The 19363-nt window shown below is 45.4% G+C and overlaps 1 protein-coding gene across 1 annotated transcript; it reads left to right on the forward strand.

Annotated features, from left to right (window-relative positions):
- The first annotated feature begins 10687 nt into the window (after positions 1-10687).
- Positions 10688-19260, forward strand: LOC138745187 (platelet binding protein GspB-like). Its single transcript, XM_069902245.1, has 7 exons — positions 10688-10897; positions 11137-11175; positions 11394-11493; positions 12053-14502; positions 16049-16113; positions 18348-18453; positions 19102-19260. The coding sequence occupies exons 1-7, from the start codon at positions 10688-10690 to the stop codon at positions 19258-19260; spliced, it is 3129 nt and encodes a 1042-aa protein (XP_069758346.1).
- The last annotated feature ends 103 nt before the right edge of the window (positions 19261-19363 follow it).

Genomic DNA, 19363 nt, shown 5'->3' on the forward strand with positions numbered 1-19363 from the left:
TCTGCCCAAACTTTTCCCCTTACACCCTCTTGAAGAGTGAGCCAAATTTGAAGTTTGCAGTTTGAATAAAAATTCTTGCTTTTAAGTTCAAATGTTTACATATTTTTGAGTGGTTTAATCATTTGTAATGTTTGCAGTAGCACAGTTTCAATTTTTAAAATTTGGCCCTTTGGGTATTTGGGCAAGTGGTAGGGCCCAGCTCCTAGAGGCCATGCCGGCCCGGGCCCAGAAATGTTGGTTACCCTTTACTTCCTACGAATGTTGCCTGACCTGCGGCGAGCCTCCTCCTTTGTGCATTGCCCTCGATCGTCGGCAGACCTTCACGTTGAAGGCATGGCAGTGGCATCGGTGCAATAAACAATTCTTTGGCACTGGTTTGTAAAGAAAAGTGATCCGCAGTCAGGCCTGAGATCGAAGTCAAATCTGGGAAATTTGCCTTTTTTTGGTTCTTCATTTGAATTTTGCAGATTAATTTGTACCATTGCCTCACTTGCCAATGAGGGCATATTAGAAATGGAGAATGAAGAATAATTATTGAATGCATAAAGCTTCAATATTTTGGGGATCCAGTCTGACTGTACATCCTGATGAAACTTTCTGGACCATGTTGAACACAGCATAATAATAATGCTTATGCACAAAAATGTAATTTAAGATGAATATTTTGGGAAGATTTGTAGGGTGTTGTTCAATCTCCCAGTCGAAGCTATTTTCAAGCCTGACAGTCCTGATTTTGAGCCCGAGAGCAGTAGGCCAAAGATACTGTGCTAAATTGAAAGGGTCCTCCATAATTTGAGTCCTATGTAGGCAACGCTCCATTTGGGTGGCATGAAAGGAAGACCCCAGTGGATTCCCCTCCGCTGTTTTGATGGCCCTTTGCAGCTTCCGTCTCACGTCGAGATGCAACTGCACAGGACACGGGTTTTTTTTTTTCTTTTTTTTTAAATTTTTTATTTTTCACACCATAAATCACGTTAGCCATGATATACACTTTTTCTTTTTCACACATATACAGTGACTTTTTCTCCCCCCCCCCCCTCCTCCCAAGCCACCTCCCCACCCCCCCCCCTCATCCATTTTAGGTATATAATCTAGGTTGCATTAAGCCAGTCAGACAATGTTGTCATTCAACAAAAATACACCAGAAATTCTACTGAGTCCATTATTTTCTTTTCTTCTCCTTCCATCAACTTAGGTAATGTTTGTTCCCGGTAGGTTTTCGCTATTGTATTTAATGTAAGGCTCCCATACTTGTTCGAATATTTCAATATTATTTCTTAAACTATATGTTATTTTTTCTAATGGAATACATTTATTCATTTCTATATACCATTGTTGTATTTTCAAATTATCTTCCAATTTCCAGGTTGACATAATACATTTTTTTGCTAGGGCTAGGGCTATCTTAACAAATCTTTTTTGTGCATCTTCCAAGTCAATTCCAAATTCTTTATTTTTTATGTTACTTAGGAGAAAGATCTCTGGATTCTTTGGTATATTGTTTTCTGTTATTTTATTTAATATCTGATTGAGATCATCCCAAAATTTTTCTACTCTCTCACATGTCCAGATTGCATGAATTGTTGTTCCCCTTTCTTTTTTACATCGAAAACATCTATCAGATACTGTTGGGTCCCATTTATTTAACTTTTGCGGTGTAATGTATAGTCTGTGTAACCAATTATATTGTATCATACGCAGCCTCGTATTTATTGTATTTCTCATCGTTCCAGAACATAATTTCTCCCATGTTTCCTTTTTTATCTTTATATTTAAATCTTGTTCCCATTTTTGTTTAGTTTTACCATTTGTTTCCTCATTCTCCTTTTCTTGCAGTTTAATATACATATTTGTTATAAATCTTTTGATTAACATTGTATCTGTAATCACATATTCAAGGTTACTTCCCTCTGGTAAACTCAAATTGCTTCACAGGACACTGTTTTAAAAAAAAAAATTGCAGATGTTGACCTCGGCCAGATGTGGTTGTAAATCTAGCAATCTTGGTTCAACTAGGGATGTATGATGGTTCCACATGCAAGCTTTTGGGTTTGCAAATGGTGCAGTAGTGTTCAGTGTCCAGGTGGCCTTCGCTGTCCAGTCAGGGAAGAGTTGAGTTAACCCATCTTAATATTGAAAGCCTGAACAGGAGGAAACCTGCCTTTGCCCATAGGGCAAAAAAAAACCCAGTCAGCATATCCTGCAACTGATTCATGGCCTTTTTTCCTGCTGCATGTGTTCCGGTTCCATTTGAGATCAAGTTGTCGTGGCTGGGTCTGTCCTTTCTCTCCAGATTATTAGATGAAGTCTGGGTCCCATAGCTCTTGGGCTCTAACACTGGGATGTGACAGTTTTGAAAATGCAGGAGAAATTGTCTGTCCCGGCTTCTTTGTTCCAAACAACGCAAAGATCTTTTCAATTCTTGAAGCAAAAGATGCCAATGGGGCTACGTCAATAATTGTGTATTTAAGGCAGAGATTGATCAGTTGCATCAAAGGTTATTGGGGATATTGCTGGGCAGTGGGGCTGAGCGGGAAATGGATCAGCTTGTGATTAAATGGCGGGGCAGATGTGATGGGCTGAATAGCCTATCTCTGCTCCAATATTCTGATGCCTCAATTGACCACAAACTCTGGGAACGACGTCAATAATCGACCAGAAACTCTTGTTTGTATTTCAGAGGTGAATCAGTATTGATTCAAACTCTGAACAAGTGTGTGATTTCTGTAGGGGGGGGGGGGGTTAATTAGTGAAAATGGTTGTTGTGGCTATGTGTCTGGTTGAGATGAAGGTCAGACCCAAAGCACTGTTGGAAAGTACAGCTGTGATGTATTTTGTATCCCTTCCAGCTTTTGGTGGTTTGCAAAAGGCATTAATCGCTGGATGCTGGGGCTGGGCTCAAATTTCAATCCGATTTGCAAGTGTTGAGGATTTGGTTTAAACAATTTGGCCTGCCTCAAAGAGCGGTGCAATTGGAATTAAACATGCATCAAATACATTTTCTCCATCTCCTACTGGGGCCCCTTAAAGTTTATTGGTAGTGTTATGAGTTGCATAATGAAATATAGCTAGATATTAAAAAAAAATTGTACTGGTTTTACGTGTGGGATGTTTCCAGTGTAGCGTCTACGTTGAAGCCTAACTGCTTCAAAATGGTGTAGACTTTCAGGACCTTTTGGGCCTTCTGCATATGCATAGATCATGGCTGATGGTCGATAAAATACGCTGTTCTTCCCTTTATAAATGATTTACTTCAATTAATGAGTTGACCTCTATCCTCTATGGTCTGCCACCTGGGTGGAGAAGTCGTTCCTAACTGGGGGTAATGAGCATCTTGTCCTGACACCAAGGGCCCGGGGAACGTTTCTTCACATCTGATGGACTGTTGGCGTTGGATTGAGATTTTTCCCGAATGGGGGTTGCAGATTGCGTGCAAGCTGGTAGCTTCAGCAGCTGTTGGATAAATAGTTCTTGGCCATAAATTAAACTCAACCTGGAAGGCTGCTTGTTGAACACTGCAGTCTGTGGACTTCAACTTCCGTCTGCACTTGCACAGTTGGTGTAGAGGTTAGTACGGCGTCTTTATCGCAACAGCAATTGGGTTGAAATCCCGCGCTGTCTGTAAGGAGTTTGTACACTCTCCCTGTGTTTGTATGGATTTTTCTCCAGGGGATCTGGTTTCCTCCCACTGTTCAAAATCGTACTGGGGGTGTAGGTTAATGGGGTGTAAATTGGGTGACATGGGCTGAAATTTGCTGTATGTCTAATTAAAAAAAAAATTACAAAACAATTTACTTGGGTGCACATCTGTCATAGTTTTCCATGTGAAGGTTCTAATGCCCTTCATTAATCAAGGATTCTCCTGAGACCTTTAAGATTTAGCTTCTAGTGGGGGGAATGGAAAACCAATGAAACACCACCTTTAACTAAAAGACTGCCATTTATCTTCTGAAGACTTGTTTCTGGGTCCAAACTCTGCCAGTGTGAAGGAGTATTTTGCCTAATTTTTAACGGGGGGCGGGGGGGGTGTGCCAGAAAGACCATGGAGCTGTCGGTGGATTGCAACTGGTGGGGGAAATGCGGAGGGTTTTGGACCACCCATGGAGAGGAATATTGGATTTTAATGTGTTCCCCAACAGCTGGGGGATATGTTGTGGGTCTGGTACTGCCTGTGGCAGGGACGTTGGAGCATGGTGGGGGTCTGGCACTGTCCTTTTGGGGGATGGGGGGAAGGGGAAGGGAAAGAAGAATGTTGGATTGCAATGTGTTCCCTAACTGTTGGGGAATGTGGTAGGTCTGGGTTCATCCATGGAGGGGTTATAATGTGCTCCCCAATGTGAAGAAGGTTTGCATTTATAGAAGGCAGTTGTACACAAAGCTAAAACAATCTTCACCCTCTCTCTTTTGGTTGGAATGTGACTGAAGAATGTGTAGATTTTGGTAGAAAATGCATGGTGCAGAAGTTCCTACATTTTAGAGCATTGCATCCAAATGAGAGGCTTCAGTCAGTATTGCCAAAGTGCATGTTCTTGGCCATAAAGTGAACTTGACCTGAAGATGGTGAATTGGGTAAGAACTTGAAAATAAGGGGGGGTTAAACCTTTTGTGATTGAGCGTTTTTATATGTGGGATCAAAGACTGAATTTGACCAACAACCAACTTCCGACAGTCCCCACGCCCAGCTACAAAGTGGGTTGTCATGAAGAATGGCCTGGTTCATCCTAGTCCTGACGAACCGGACCCCTCTTGGTGCAGTGATCTCAAAGCATTTGAGAGCCTTTATTTGTGAAACATTGAGGCACGTAACTCAGTAACGAGCCAGTGGACCTGCAATTCTGATATGTTTTGAAGGGTGGGAGGAAACCAGAGCCCCTGGGGGAGAACTTCAAACTCCTTAGACCGCGCGGATTTGAACCCCGGTCTGGCGCTGCCACCCCATTGCCCTAACCGGGCTGCCCAATTAAAGAGGAGCGCCTGCTGACCATCTGCGATGCATGAGGGCATCCAGTAAAGGGTCACCAACATTTTGTCAAGATGGGCAGGCACCTGAGTTTAAAAAAAGGTTGGGGGAAAAGGAAATTAAATGGCATTTTAGTTCCATTCTATAGCACTTGAGTATGTCTGGAGATTACCTGTCAATTGAGCTGGCCCAGTACAAGATACTGCCTTGGGATTGGGGGCAAATCTAGTTAATCAGCCTGACTGTGGGTGACCAACTGTGGAGGTGGGGTGATTTTTTAAAAACTGCTGTGGCTGGGTCGGTGGGGGGGGTGGGGGGGGGGGGTGGAAATTGGGATGTGAAAGGAGTACAGATATTTCGGCTTTATAAATTAAAAAAAAATTATGGTAAGTTTTGAGTTGGTAAGGTGAAGAAGGCAGGAATGGAAATAGAACAGGGTGTTTTTTTTCCCCGCGAGAAGGATGCATTTAAAATTTCTGCTCAGCCAGATGTGAAAATGAAAGGGGAAATGTTCAGTCACTCAATATCTGTTAAGATTTTTTCAGTTGGATGATCTTTGAGATGAGGGTGGGTAATAGCCTTTTTTAAAAAAAATCTATATTGGAACTAAAAGGGGAAATTGGATTTTGCGCTTTCAATTCTTGAAAGCAGATTAGTTTTTCATGCCTCACCCCTTCACTTCCCCTACCTCTGGATGCGTCTCCACTTCCCTGACAGCTCTCATTCTACCACTCTTGCCAGTTCTTTAGGTTCCAACACTGCAGGTATTTCTTTGCTCCACAGAGCACTCTGCAGTGAACTGAGATTCACTGGTGTTGTGCTCCGCCCCCATCTACCCATACATGACCCTGGTTTCCCGCCTAAATTCTTCTGCCTTCAGTTATAAGCTAATAAAAGCGCCCATTCTCCTTCCAGTCGCAAGAGCTTTTATTCACGTGACACGCTCCTTCCACCCAGTCTTTCCATTCCAAAAATCCCAGGATGACGTCTTCCCTTCAAGGGAATTTTAAAAAAACTATCCTCTGTAAGGATTCTCAGTTCAACTCTGTTACATCTGCTTCCACTACTCAAAGGGGAAGAAAATTGCCTTGAATATCACTGAGCTTTTTTCCCCTTCAATCCTCTCACCCAGATTCAATTATGAGTTGTTGGCCTGTGCTCCTGGCCCTTCTTCCCTTAAAAAAAACCCAGAGAAATGGTAAGTTTTCTGGTTGGGAGGATGGTGGAGAGGGAGTTTAGACGTACAGCAATGGTCCACTCAAGCCCATGGTGACAACCCCCCCCATGTGTTTTTAAAGGGTGGGAGGAGACTCGAACACGCAGGGGAAATGCACGCAGATACTGGGAGAACGTGCAACTTCCTTACAGGCAGCATGGTCGGGGGGGTGGCTGAGAGCCATCCCCCCCTTAATGTGATGGTGGGGGGGAGGGGTGGTGGAACCAACAAGGGTCCGATGTCTTCTGATCCGGTTCCTTCTTTCCAATGGTGTAATATTGTTGCTTGCCCCCTTCCACCTCCCTGCCACCATGCATCCTCGGACGTTCAACTCCCAGCGTCATCCATCCACGACTTAGTGGTCACACAGGGTGGTGGTGAAGGCGTGTATTGGGTTTCCAAACTATCAGATTCTGCTGTTGCTACAAGATGGCATTTAAGGGGGATTCGTTCAATTTATTTTTCATCCAATTGTACGTTCAACTTGCCAAAACAATGTTCTCAATGCCAAGCATTCGTACAGCCAGACCTAACACACAGTTCAGACAAGCAATAACAAATACTGTAAAAACCCCAGTTATCCAGAATTCAAAAAAAATTAGGGAAAATAAATAGGTAATGAAGTTTAAATTTTGTTCGCCAATTACACAGCATGCAATATAAAGCAACTGGAAAATTCGCTTATTGTCATCTACCAGTCCTATTGGGTGCCAGATACCAAAGGTTTTACTGCATGTGGATGTAAAAAGAAATATTGTTTTGTAAATGAGTCTTGGGTGGTCGGTGGGAGCAGTTCCTTTGGTCGTTCAGCATTCTTGCTGCCCGCGGGAAGAAGCTGTTCCTCAGCCTGGCTCTGACACTCCTGGATCTCTTCCCCGACGGAAGCAGCCGAAAGACGCTGAATGCAGGGTGGTGGGGGTCCTCAATGATGTTTTGTGCACCCGCTTCAGGCAACGGTCCCGGTAGATCACATCGAGGGGAGGGAGACTCCTGTGATCCTCTCTGCCGCTCTTGTGACCCTGTGGAATGATCCAATTCTCTGCAGCACTGAACGTCTTGAGAGCTGAGCCTGGATCTTGGATGTTTACCAGTTGCTAACAATATGTGGTGGAGAACAGTTTTCTCTTGGGTGGGAGTTGTTGGACATGGAGAGCAACTAAAGGAAATGATCTTGCATTAATTGTAACGGGCAAGTTTTGAAAGTTTATAGTGGCGTTGAACTTATTGCAAGGAGCGGCTTCTGTTAAAGCAGTACTTTGAATAAACCACCTTTCTCCCCCCCCCACTAAAGGTCTACAGAGAATGATTTGTCTTCATTAAACCAGAGGAGAGGAAGTGAGGCGGCAACGTAATCCCAAAATGATTTTTCTACTTCCTGTACTTGTAATTCTAGGTAAGCATTTCACAACCCCTTTGAAGGCAGCTTTGCGTCACCCATCTCTGAAGACTTTGTAATTTATTTGTGAAGAAAATGGCGTGGGGTGACCCATGCCAGTATTTTTCAAACTGTGGGTTTCTTGTAGCTGATTTGATGGTGTAGACCAGCCACTCCCGACCTTTTTTATATTTTGGCTAGGCCCCCCTCCCCTGTGAAAACCCAAATGCTGGAGGAACTCCGTAGGTCTTGCCGTGTCCATAGGTAAAGACAGATTACCAACGTTTATCTACAGGGTACGAGAAAAAGCCTGATGATATCTCTCCCCTGTGAGTTCAGTTGGTTTCTTCCATAGTTCTCTCCAGCCGACTGCATTTTTAAAAAAAACACATTTAAGTTGTGATGAGGGTGGTTCACTCATGCTCATGTTCTGGTCTTGTTCAACCCTTCTCAAATATTGTGAAGAGGCCTTCTGTGCTTTATGATTGTAGATTCCTTTAATACCCATGCTTGGCTGTGCAATTGTCTGTCTCAACATCGTATAGTTGCCTTTGCCCCTCTCATTGCAAGACGAGCAATTTGGATCAGACGGAAAGATGCTGGCCCCCGCCCACTGATCGTCAATGGTATGATGTCATGGTTAACCTCCGGGAAAACTAGACGTTCAACAAGTGTTTCAAATTTCAAATCTTTAGGGCTCCTTTTTGATTTCTGTTCGTAATCTTTAATGGTGATGACTAAGTAATCAGTTTTACAGGATTCTCGTGCATTTGCGTTTTTTATTTTTACTAATCGTGTACTCTCTTGATATTATCCATTGCAACTGTGGAATGGTTTGGATCGTTGCTTTGTTTGTTGTTTGTTGTATCAATCTCTTTTTCTGTATGTATTCTTGTATAAAAATCTCTTTTTAAAAAGAAAGAAATTGTGATTTCACCTTGGAGGTATAAAAATCTCTTTTTAAAAAGAAAGAAATTGTGATTTCACCTTGGAGGTGCGCCCCGCCCCCCCCCAGGGGTTCAGTCCGTGGCCCACCCCCCCCAGGGGACACTAGTGACCCCTGTTGAGCATAGCTGCTCTAACCTGGGCAAAATTCTCATCTCTATTGATAAGATGGACGCAGGTAGGGCGTCTGGTACGACCATGGCGTCTGAAAGAGGGTGAACCCTTTTGCATTTTGGTTTCCCCTCACGCCATTCAGGCTTCAATTAGCCACTAAATTGCCACTTCCCTCCTGCAATGTCGGCAGAATTTTTAAAAAAATTGAATTATTGTCGTGTGATTGTGCAGTGCATTGTTCAAAAATTCAGATTGGTTGTCAGCGTGCGTACGCACATGATATCACGTACAACCCCGAGATTCTTATTCCTGAGGGCCAGGCAGAATGGTCGTGCAATTAAAAAAAAATGTACACAAGAAGATGCACATAAACAACTGAAGAAATGGAAAGAAAATGCAACACGGGGGGGAAAGGTGTGAAAGAATCATAGAACATTACAGCACAGATACGATTCAGTCCATCGATTCCATGCTAAATTATTTTTCTTCCTGGTCCCACTGGCCTGCACCCAGTCCACAGCACCTCTCCCATCCATGTACCCGTCCAAATTCTTCTTCAGTGTTAAAGTTGAGCCTGTATTCCCCATTTTAGCTGCCAGCTCGATCCACGCTCCAGCTTTTTCTATGAAGTGTTTTTTTCTCTCCCACCCCCCTCCCCCAAACTTTTCCCCTTTCACCTTTAAACAATGTCCTCTCTCATTAAACGAGTTTCTTCCTCGCACATTCCGTGCGCACCTTGGACTCCAGTTTAAAATGGCATCATTCTGCAGGAGTTTGTGATGAATGTGTGAGAAATGTTGGAACACTGGTTTTTTAATACTCTTTCATCCAGCTGTTGTGTATTTTGCCGGCTTCACCAGAACTGCAACCACAGACCTCAAATGGGATATGTATTTTTTTAAAAAAACGGTCAGGGAATTTTTAATTTAAAAAAAAACAAATTCGACATAGAGCTGTGGTGTTCCTTGGTGCCTACAATACACTGCAAATTGCTTCTCAACTCCTGAGTTGACTGTATTGGTTAGTGACTATCTTGTCCATTGGGTAACTTTTCCAGTTGGTTTCCTAGACCTGTTCCTACCGATCCCTTTTTTTCTCCCCTATGACCTCTTGCTATCAAACCAAGACCACCTGTAAATTGAAGGAGCATCACCTAATTTTCTGTCTCCATCCGGATGGGCTTCTTTGGTGGTCTATTCTCCATTCATCCTCTTCTTCCCCCCCCCCCGTCGACTTTCCTCTAGCTCTCCATCCTCCTGCCTGAGGGACTATACCCCTGACGACCCCACCCCACCATTTTATTTTGGGCACCTGCCTACATTTGGCTCGTACCTTGATGAAGGGCTCAGCCCCAAAAACATTGCTTGTCTATCTTGAATAAAGTGCACTGTTTGTCCAGAGTTTGTGTTTTCACTTCAATCGCGGGGTCTGCGTTTTACTTCCCACCAACCACCCCCCCCCCCCCTTTTCTGCTGATCAGTTCCCTTTCTCTTCGTATGAGCGTTGGAATTGGTGTTGGTGTTATTGAGAAGATTGAACAATGTGGATAAACTGAAATCTTGGGGGTCTACGTGCAGGGGACCACCAATGCTATGATGGTGCTAAGAAGGCGTATGGGGTGTTGGCCTTCATTGGTGACCATGGGATCGAGTTCTAAAACTGTGAGGTAGTGTTACAGCTATACAAGGCCTTGGTTCGGGCCCCCACTTGGAATATTGTGTTCGGTTCACAAGAGTTGTAGATGCTATAGAGAGGAGGTTTACAGGAGTGCTGCCTGGATGGGAGACCATGCTTTAAAGGATGAGTTGAGTGAATGTGGTATCTTATTGGAGTGATGGAGGGCGAGGCATGACTTGTGGAGGTGTAAATGAGGATGAGAGGCTTGATTGTGGGGATGCCCAGAGGCTGCTTTTCCCCCCCAGAGCTGAACTGGGTAACATGAGGGGGGGGCATGGTTTTAAGGTGCTTAGGAGTAAGTATGGGGGGGGGGGGGAGAGAATGTAAGAGGAAGTTGGGTACATGGAAAGTGTGGCCTGCCACATGGCAGGACCCACATACAGAAGAGACTATTGGGTCTATGGTATGGAGAAAAAGGGAGGGTAATGCACTCGGGAAATCTAGTCATTTGGTTGAGGAAGTTACTGGGTTTGGCACAGCTCTGGGCTTCTGTGGGCTTCTGATCTATGAACGTAGTTGCCACCTTCTCTCCTTGCCGTTCATCAGCCATTATCAAATGTTGCCTTGGATTCAAGGTTTCTCTCTGTCTCAGAAGGGCCTTAATCCCTTGGTGTTCTTTGAGGGCATCTTCAATGCTCTGAGCATTGAACTTAAATGGAATGGACGTTGTGCCCTGCCTTCCTTCCCTTCAGACAGTGAAAGAATTCTCATTTGCCCTTTTTTTTTTGAATACATTTAGATTTCCCTCTGTAAATCTCACTGGAGCCAAGTCAATCTGAGTCATACCATCCCTCCGTGTGACCAGCCTGCATCTGAAGTGATTTGTTCACTCTTTTGATTTGTTGTCAGAATACATACATTGCATACAACCCTGAGATTCTTTATCCTGTTGGTGAGGCAGAATTGCCACTTGAAAGTCCAACAAAAAACTGCTCAATGCGCACATGTAAACAAACAAATACAGAGGAAAAAATATCAATAGATTGCAAAAGAATGAGTCCCTGATTGGGTTTGTCGTTGAGGAGTCTGATGGTGGAGGGGGAGCAGCTGTTCCTGAACCTGGTGGTGCGAGTCGTGTGGCGCCTACACCTCTTTCCTGATGGCAGCAGCAAGAACAGAGCGTGAGCTGGGTGGTGTGGGTCCTCTATGATAGCTGCTGCTCTCTGACGGCGGCGCTCCCTGACGAGGTTCTCGATGGTGGGGAAGGTTTGGCCTGTGATGTCCTGGGCTATCCCCACTACCTTTTGCAGGGCTTTCTGCTCATGAACAGATCTTTTCTACATTGTGGGGTATCTGGTATATTCACATTCCAGACCAGTGATGCAGCCGGGCAGCACACTCTCCCACCACACCTCCGTAGATATTTGCCAGGCTTCCTGGTGAACCTCCATGAACTCCTGAAGAAGTAGAGGCGCTGACGTGCTCTCTTCACGATGCCATTAGTGCGTTGGATCAGGAAAGATCCTCTGAGATGGTGACTCCCAAGAACTTTTGTGTTCACCCTTTCATCACTGATTTTTCCCCAGTCGTCCACCATTGGTCTTCCCCTCCTGCAGTCAACAATCAGCTCCTTGATTTTTGTGTGTGGTTGGTGCACCATTCAGCCAAGTTTTCAATCTCTATGCGCTGACTCATTTCCCACTTTGCCATGGTATCATCAGCGAATGTTGTTTGCTTATGGGTCAGTTTGTGGTGGGGGGCTTTCAGTAATAGAGAACTTGCATTAGTTTCCAAAGTTGCAAATTGTTGTCCTTTCTTTCCTTAGGAAGCCTCTGTGGGGCGCCAGTAAAACATAATTGGCAGCTGCGGGAAGATCCTATTGACGAGAAATCTACTTTATCAGAGAAGGGGCAACTTGATAGCTTGCACCCTCCATCAAGTGCACCCTCGGCAGAGGGGTTACCAGTCAAATTCATCACCTCACCCTGTGAGCCTGCGGCTCGAGCTGACTTTTCTGTCAAGGGTTTAAGGAGTCCAGAAGAGAATTGCCCTTCTGCAAAGAGCACTGGGCCTGACAGGGAAGAGAGCTCGCCCTCTTCCAGCACACGCGTGATCCCAAAATTAGCGTCCACAAACCCACCGGAAATTGCATATCTTCGTTTAACAAATTCGGGGGCTGATGCCGTAGGCTTGTCTTCTACTGGGCAACTCCTGCACATTGGACATGAGAAATTTAGTCACAAGGTGACCACATCTGTATTTAAACTTGCAACACAGGTTGAATTTGAATCCAAGGAAGCCCCAACTCTTGACACAAGAAGTGACCTGCAGGATTCTCCCCTTCCAAACCTTGCTCATTTTCCTGAAGCAATGGAGCTTCACACCAGCTCTTCAGAAGAGGTTGGCACTGGTAATTTGGCCTCCTTTGAACCCATTGAAGCAAGACCATCTGCGCCGTCCATTGTAGCGTCCAGTTCTCCTGGCTCAGAGCCAACCTCTACAGTGCTTTTGAGAACCAACACCGTCAGCGGGGCCTCTCCCCTTGTGCGGCTCTCTATGCCTGACACCTGGTCATCCAACTCCTCTGAGGATGGGCTATCTGCCTCAGTTTCCATCAACTGGCCTCCAGATAGTTCGGATGCCAGCTCAGAAGCTTCATTTGGCTCCGTTACTCCAGATCTTCAAGGCGACATGTCCATGGCTGTTCCAGATGTTTCTGGGTCGTCTGCAGGGACTCCTGTACCAGTTGCTTCAAATAAGTATTTCACAACTTCATCCGATCCCCCGGTTCGTATACCAGATCCTCCTGAGGAGAAATATGCTATGTTTGTTCCCTTTACCCAGGATCCAAATGTGCCGTTCCCATACTCCAATCATTCAGATGGTCCTGAGGCGACATCAGGGCATGCACAGTGGTGGCCAGAGGCATCTGAATCCTCAATTGCCCCCTCTTCCTTTTCCCAAGCGCCAGATGTGTTTGTCATCACTCATCAGACGCCAGATGTTTCTATCTTCTCCCTGGCTGCATCCATTTCAGCGGGCTGGCTGTTGGACGCTTCTGAATGTGCAGGTGCCTCAACGGATTCCATGTTGCATGTTCCAGACATTACTGCCACAACAGCTGCCTCTATTTACAGAGATCAGGCACTGGATGCAATTGAATTGTACCCTGCCAATCAAACTGCAGAGGTTTCTGATGGATTCTCCCCAGGCAGTTCCATTTTGGCACCGCGGATGTCTGATGCTTCTGAATACACCACTCCCAACCTGTCTCCAGGCCATTCTCAGCCTCCCTTGTCCATTTCACCTCTTCCCAACAAGGGGACGATGCTTTCCGATGCATGCTCCTTGACCACTTGTATCCTGCACCCTGTTGTTTCTGCCTTCTCCGCAGCTGCACTGGGTTCAAAGTGGTCATTAGTTTCTGAATACACGTCTGCTTCCAGTGTGCAGGATGTGGATGTTTCTGACACGTACATGACCGCAACCTCTGGCCACAGTGACCAGTCCTCAAATGGGTCTTTTACTAGTCGGACTCTGCATGTTTCCACGCCTTCAATGCAGTGGTCGGCAGATGTGTCTCGATACTCAACAGCTGCTTCGTCATTCAGTAATCTGACTCTAGATCCTTCTGCATTCGCCATGACCCTTCTTGCTACCGCTGAGACTTCAGGAGTCCCTCGTGGCACGAATCCAGCTCCAAATGTGCCTGCTGGTGGATCTGCTTCTGTGATGCCAGATGATTCTGATCACTCCACAGCTTCTCCATCTGCGGCCAGCTGGATGCCAGGCGTCTGGTTGGTTAGCAACCCTGAAGTTGGAACATCCATGGCGTCGCCACATACGAGGCAAACTTCTTCTGAGAAGCATTCCTCTGCAACCTTGTTCTCCACTAACCTGCCTGGTGAGGCTTTGCCACTGTCTCCTATCTGGAGACTGAGCACCTCTGAGAGGCCGTTCACTTCGTCGGGCACTGCTAGCTACTTCGATCCTTTGACAAGTTCGCCAATTGACAGCATTCACTCCGTATCAAGTACCTCTCCGTTCCAACCGTTTACAAAGGCAGCTGCGATTGGACCAAACCCCAGCGCCGACACTTTTGTGTTGGAGTTGGCCGACAATGCATCCTTGTACCTTCACACTGAGCCCAGCACCACAGTGACCCAGCCGTTACTTCTACTGCAGTTTACAATCCTGAATCAAAGCCTCGCGGATTCTTTGAGTGATGGATCTTCAGGAGATTACAAAGAGCTGGAGACCATTGTGAAAAGGATTGTGAGTACGCTCTCTTCATTTTTAAAGTTGGATCATTGGGTTTGAGTTTAACGTATAGGCAAATTGCCACGTTTAGATACCCCAGGTATCTAGCAAGTATGAGGGATTGGTAGATGCCAAATAAAAGCCTGCTTGAGACTGCATGTGGGCAAACTAATGGTGAAGGATGCAAATTTTAAACCTGCATTTTTTTTACCTAATTATTTTCCACAATTTTTCCACTAGTTGCTTTAATTTTGGATGAGTTTTGCTGTACTTGTATGAAGTAGACTTGAGTGGATCATGTTCTTGGATATAGCATGTTGGCAATGAAAAGTCAAATAGTGTGTGTATTAATCAGCCCCCATTATATGGGTTCCTTCATGCTTTTTGGCCCAGTTCTGTTAAGATCAGTGGTATTCTCCAGATGAGGGAATGTCTGAATCATATGGTTGCTTAACAATAACTGGAAGGGAAATGCAGAACTGCACTCTTCTACACCACCCACCAAAATCCAAGCTTGGTTTTGCGTCTTGAGTTTTTTAGTTCCAATTTGAAGGGATTTTTTTGCCCTCTGGGGCTTGGGGTAAGAAGTATACCCAGTGGATTAAGATCCCAAATGGACAAAATTGCCCCACTTCTGTCTTGGAGGAACTCAGCAGGTCATGGCAGCATCCATGGGAAGTTGAGATCTGTAACCAACTTCGGGCCTTGCCCTATCTCATAATGAGAGCAAAAAAGCTGGCAGGCGCAGGAGGGGGTGGGGGGGGAATTAAAGTGGGTAGCAGGGCTTCCCACCCCTATCCACCCATGACCTCTTGCCTATTGACCTCCTGGCTTCTTCTGACCATCCATCCCAGGGGATGGTGATGGTTCCTTTCAGCCAGTTTGTGGGGTGTGATATCAGGATACCCCCACAAAGTGTGAATGAGTAGGGGGTGGCAAGGATCCAGACCTACCTTCTTGACCTCCCCTTCCGGATCAAGCAGCATGGTGAGGCCCAAGATGTGGGTGGGGGGTGGAGGAAGTTCTGTTGCAGTGAACGTCCAGACCAAGCTTCAATGCGAATGCATTTCATGGCACGTGTTTGCTTGACGGCCGTTGACCCAATGAGAGGGTTTGTGTTCCCTTTGACAGGTCCTGTTTTTCATCCTGCAGGTTGTCTAGCCCACCCTTTGCACCAGGCAAGCCTGGTGGGGGAGCCGGTTTAGTCGCTGACTATGCGGCAGGGAGTACTGGGGGCACGTGGTACCAGTCGCACTCAGACCAGTGACCCGACATCAATAATGACCCGTACTTCCCTCCCAACCCCACATTTGTTATTCGGACACTTGCCTGTTCGGATGAAAGACTCGGGTGGGGGGGGGGGGGGGGGGAGGGCAAGACATAGGTTACATTATTTCCTGTTGATGTTGTGTGACCTGTTGAGTTTTTCTTGGTGGATGTGAAGCTTCATTCAACCCAGACTCATTCACTGAAGTCGGTTTTTTGTACAACCAGCCAGGATCTGAGTTATTCTGTTTTAGATTTTGTTTTAATGACTGACCATAAAAATGCTTTATTTTAGCTGAATACCATCTTCCATGCTCGCTATGGTGACAACTTTCTTGGAATTGAGATGCTTGGTTTCAGGCAAGTGGAAAATATTTTTTAACCGACGTAGTCAAGTTTTTACCATCTGATTGTATGAGTACAATCCAATGAAACAGTGTTCTCTGGTCCTCAGTGCAAAACATGCAGACACACAACCAGACATAACATGCATACAGACAAACCATACATATACCGGACAATTGTCCATATGTACAAATAACTATTGGTCTCATGAATGAGTCTCGGAGGGACCAAAGATCCTTTTGGTCACTCCGCGTTCTCACTGCCGGTGGGAAGAAGCTGTTCCTCGGCCTGGTGGTGGCTGACCCTGATACTCCTGGATCTATTCCCCGATGGGAGCAGCTGGAAGATGCTGTGTGTGGGGTGTGAAAGGGGTCCTCAATGTTTTTGTGCGCCCACTTCAGACAACGATCTCAGTAGATTGCTGTGATTTTGGGGAGGAGGTGAGGTGGAATATAAGATTAAGATTTTTGGAATACTAGTTCAGCTGTTCTAATGCCTTACTAAAATCGATGGAGACCACATCTACCACCCTACGCTCATCAATTTCTTTTGCTACCTCCTTAAAAAACCTGATTAGAATCGTGAGGCGTGACCTTCCCTTTACAAAGCCATGCTGACTATCTTTGCGTAGACTGTACTTCTCCAAATGCTCAAAGATCCTTAAGAATCCTCTCCAACGGTTTCCACACCACTGACACTGGTCACTGGTCACTCACTGGTCTATAGTTCCCAGGGTTCTGCCTATTACCTTTTCTAAACAAGAATTTGACATTCTCCAATCCTCCAGCCAAATATGGCTCAAAGATCATAACTACTGTCCCAAAGATCTCTTCACTCACTTCCCACAGCAACCTTGGGTATATTGTGGCTGATCCTGGGGACTAGTCAATCTTGATGTTTTTAAGAAGATCCAACTCTTCCTGTTCCTTGATCTCCACATTGTCCAGTGCACGCCTATTCTGACCTCGCCCTGATCAAGATCCTTTTCTCTTGTGAACACTGAAGCAAAGTATTCATTTAGGACCTCCCCAACCACCTCTGCCTCCAGGCACATGTTGCCTCCTTTATCCATTAGCCACCTTCATTTTCACCATTTTTCTGTTCTTCTGTGGGATTCTCCTTAATCTTACATGCCAAGGCCACCTTGTGCCTCCTTTGAGGTCTCTGAAGGTTTTTAAGATACTTCTTGGCGATCGTATACTTCTCACAAGCCTCTCTTGCTTCCTATATCGAATGTATGCTTCCTCCTTCCTCTTGAACAGATGCCTCACCTGTTTTGTCAACCACGGTTCCCTTTCCCTACCATTTTTTCCCAGTCCCAGTGGGACAAACCTATCCTGAGCCCAGCACAAGTGGTCCCTAAGCCTCCTTGCGTTAGTTCTGTGGGGGAACTAATATGGAGGGAGTTTAGGGGCACCCAACCAATGAGTCCCCAAATCCACATAGCTCTTCTCTTCTACTGCACATCCCTTCTAAGCTGAGGGGCCAGCCTCTTTGCCAGAGATGTGCCCACCAGAACTTGTCCCTGGTAGATCGTCTGCCCCAACAGTATCCAAAATGGCATACTTTTCCAGAAGAGATTCCTATGGTCCATAAATCTGAACTCCTGCACCAGCCATGCATTTATCTGCCTTATTCCTACCCTCTGGCACGTGGCAGAGATTGCAACCTTTGAGGTCCTGCATTTGGCTTCTTTCCAAACTCCCTATAATTCCCTCTTTTGAACCACATCCCTAATCCTGTCTATGTCATTGGTCCCCATGTGGACCATGACGTCTGGCTGCTCACCCTCAAGAGTGTTTTGAATCCTAATTCTTAGAGCCAGTTGAAGATGAAAATTTACACAACTTCCACTGTCTTCAGTTTTGTTTTATGCCTCCTCGATGGTGACTCTCTCTCTCTCTCTCAGGCTATGTAACACCTCTTGTTGATGTTCTCAAAGTGAAGTTTGGTGCCTGTGATGTCTCAGACTGAGTTAACAGCCCTTTGGATTTGTTTCTTGTCTTGAGAGTTGGTGGTTCTATACCAGGCAACCAGCCAGGTCTCCTTGTGGATCTGTAGAAGTTTGGGAGTCTCCAGTGCTGTCCTCAAGCACCCAACAAAGCATAGCCGCTGGCCGGCCTTTGTCACTGCATCAATGTGGAGGCTCCAGGATGGATCCCCAGAGATGTTGACACCCAGGAATTTGAAGTTCTTGACCCTCTCCACTATTGAGTCCTCGACGAGGACTGGGTCGTGTTCCCCTAAAGACCTCCTGAAGACCACAGTCATCTTGGTTTTGCTAAGGTTGAGTGCAAGATTGTTGGCGTAAGCCCACTCAACAAGCTGATCGATCTCCCTCCTGTAGCCTTCCTCGTTGGTGTTTGATTCTGTCAACAACTGTGTTGACACGGGCAAATTTGTAAATGCTAATTAATTCCAAAGCCAAGTAGTAAAATTACATCGACAACATGACTCTTTCGTGGGCAAAAATGGGGGGAGGCCTGGTGGCTGAAGATTTGTAGATTGCAATATCTGAACTTTGTTGGGGAGAGGTGGGGAAATGTGGGAAAAGACCCAATTTTTCTAAAGTTCATCCTAATGTTTGTTTTATTTGAGACCAATTAGTGGTTGTGAAATGTGGAATCATCCAGGAATGTGGTAAATGAGACAATCTTGGAGTAGAATTAGAAGATCATGAGATCCTATGACCCATTTGATATAGAGGGCAAAAAATGCCCCACCCCCCCCCCCCCCCCCCCCCCCCCGCACCAATCCTGTCAACCTCTGCTGTTTAGGGTCCTAGGTGATTGTAACCCAATCTTCATATTTGTTTACACGGGTAACTTTCACCATTGAATTGAGAATGTAATCTGGCTTTTCAAAGTCTTTCAAAGCTTTGCTTCCATTGACTTTATTGGGAAGAGTTCCAAGATCTTCATCCCTTAGAAAATGTTATCTTGTCTTTAAAATGACCCCATTTCTAGATTCTATTGAGGAATTACACTCTTGTCCTCTGTCAAGGCTTCTCAGGATATTGTGTGTATCAGCAAACAGAAGTTGGATGAACCTGGATTAGACAGCACCCATGGGTCAAAATGTTTGGGACTTTTTGTTGAGATTCTGTATCCACTGAGTAGTTTGATGTCCAGATCTGCTGCAGCAAGCTTGGTTCAAAGATGACTCCCCCAGATATTGGTTCAGTCAATGGCTGAACTGTTTTAATGGATCCTTGAGACCAATACTGTAGGGCAGCAACAAGTATTGCATCCAGTTACAGGAAGCC

Source organism: Narcine bancroftii, chromosome 11 (genome assembly GCF_036971445.1).
Source record: "Narcine bancroftii isolate sNarBan1 chromosome 11, sNarBan1.hap1, whole genome shotgun sequence".
Classification (NCBI taxonomy): domain Eukaryota; kingdom Metazoa; phylum Chordata; class Chondrichthyes; order Torpediniformes; family Narcinidae; genus Narcine; species Narcine bancroftii.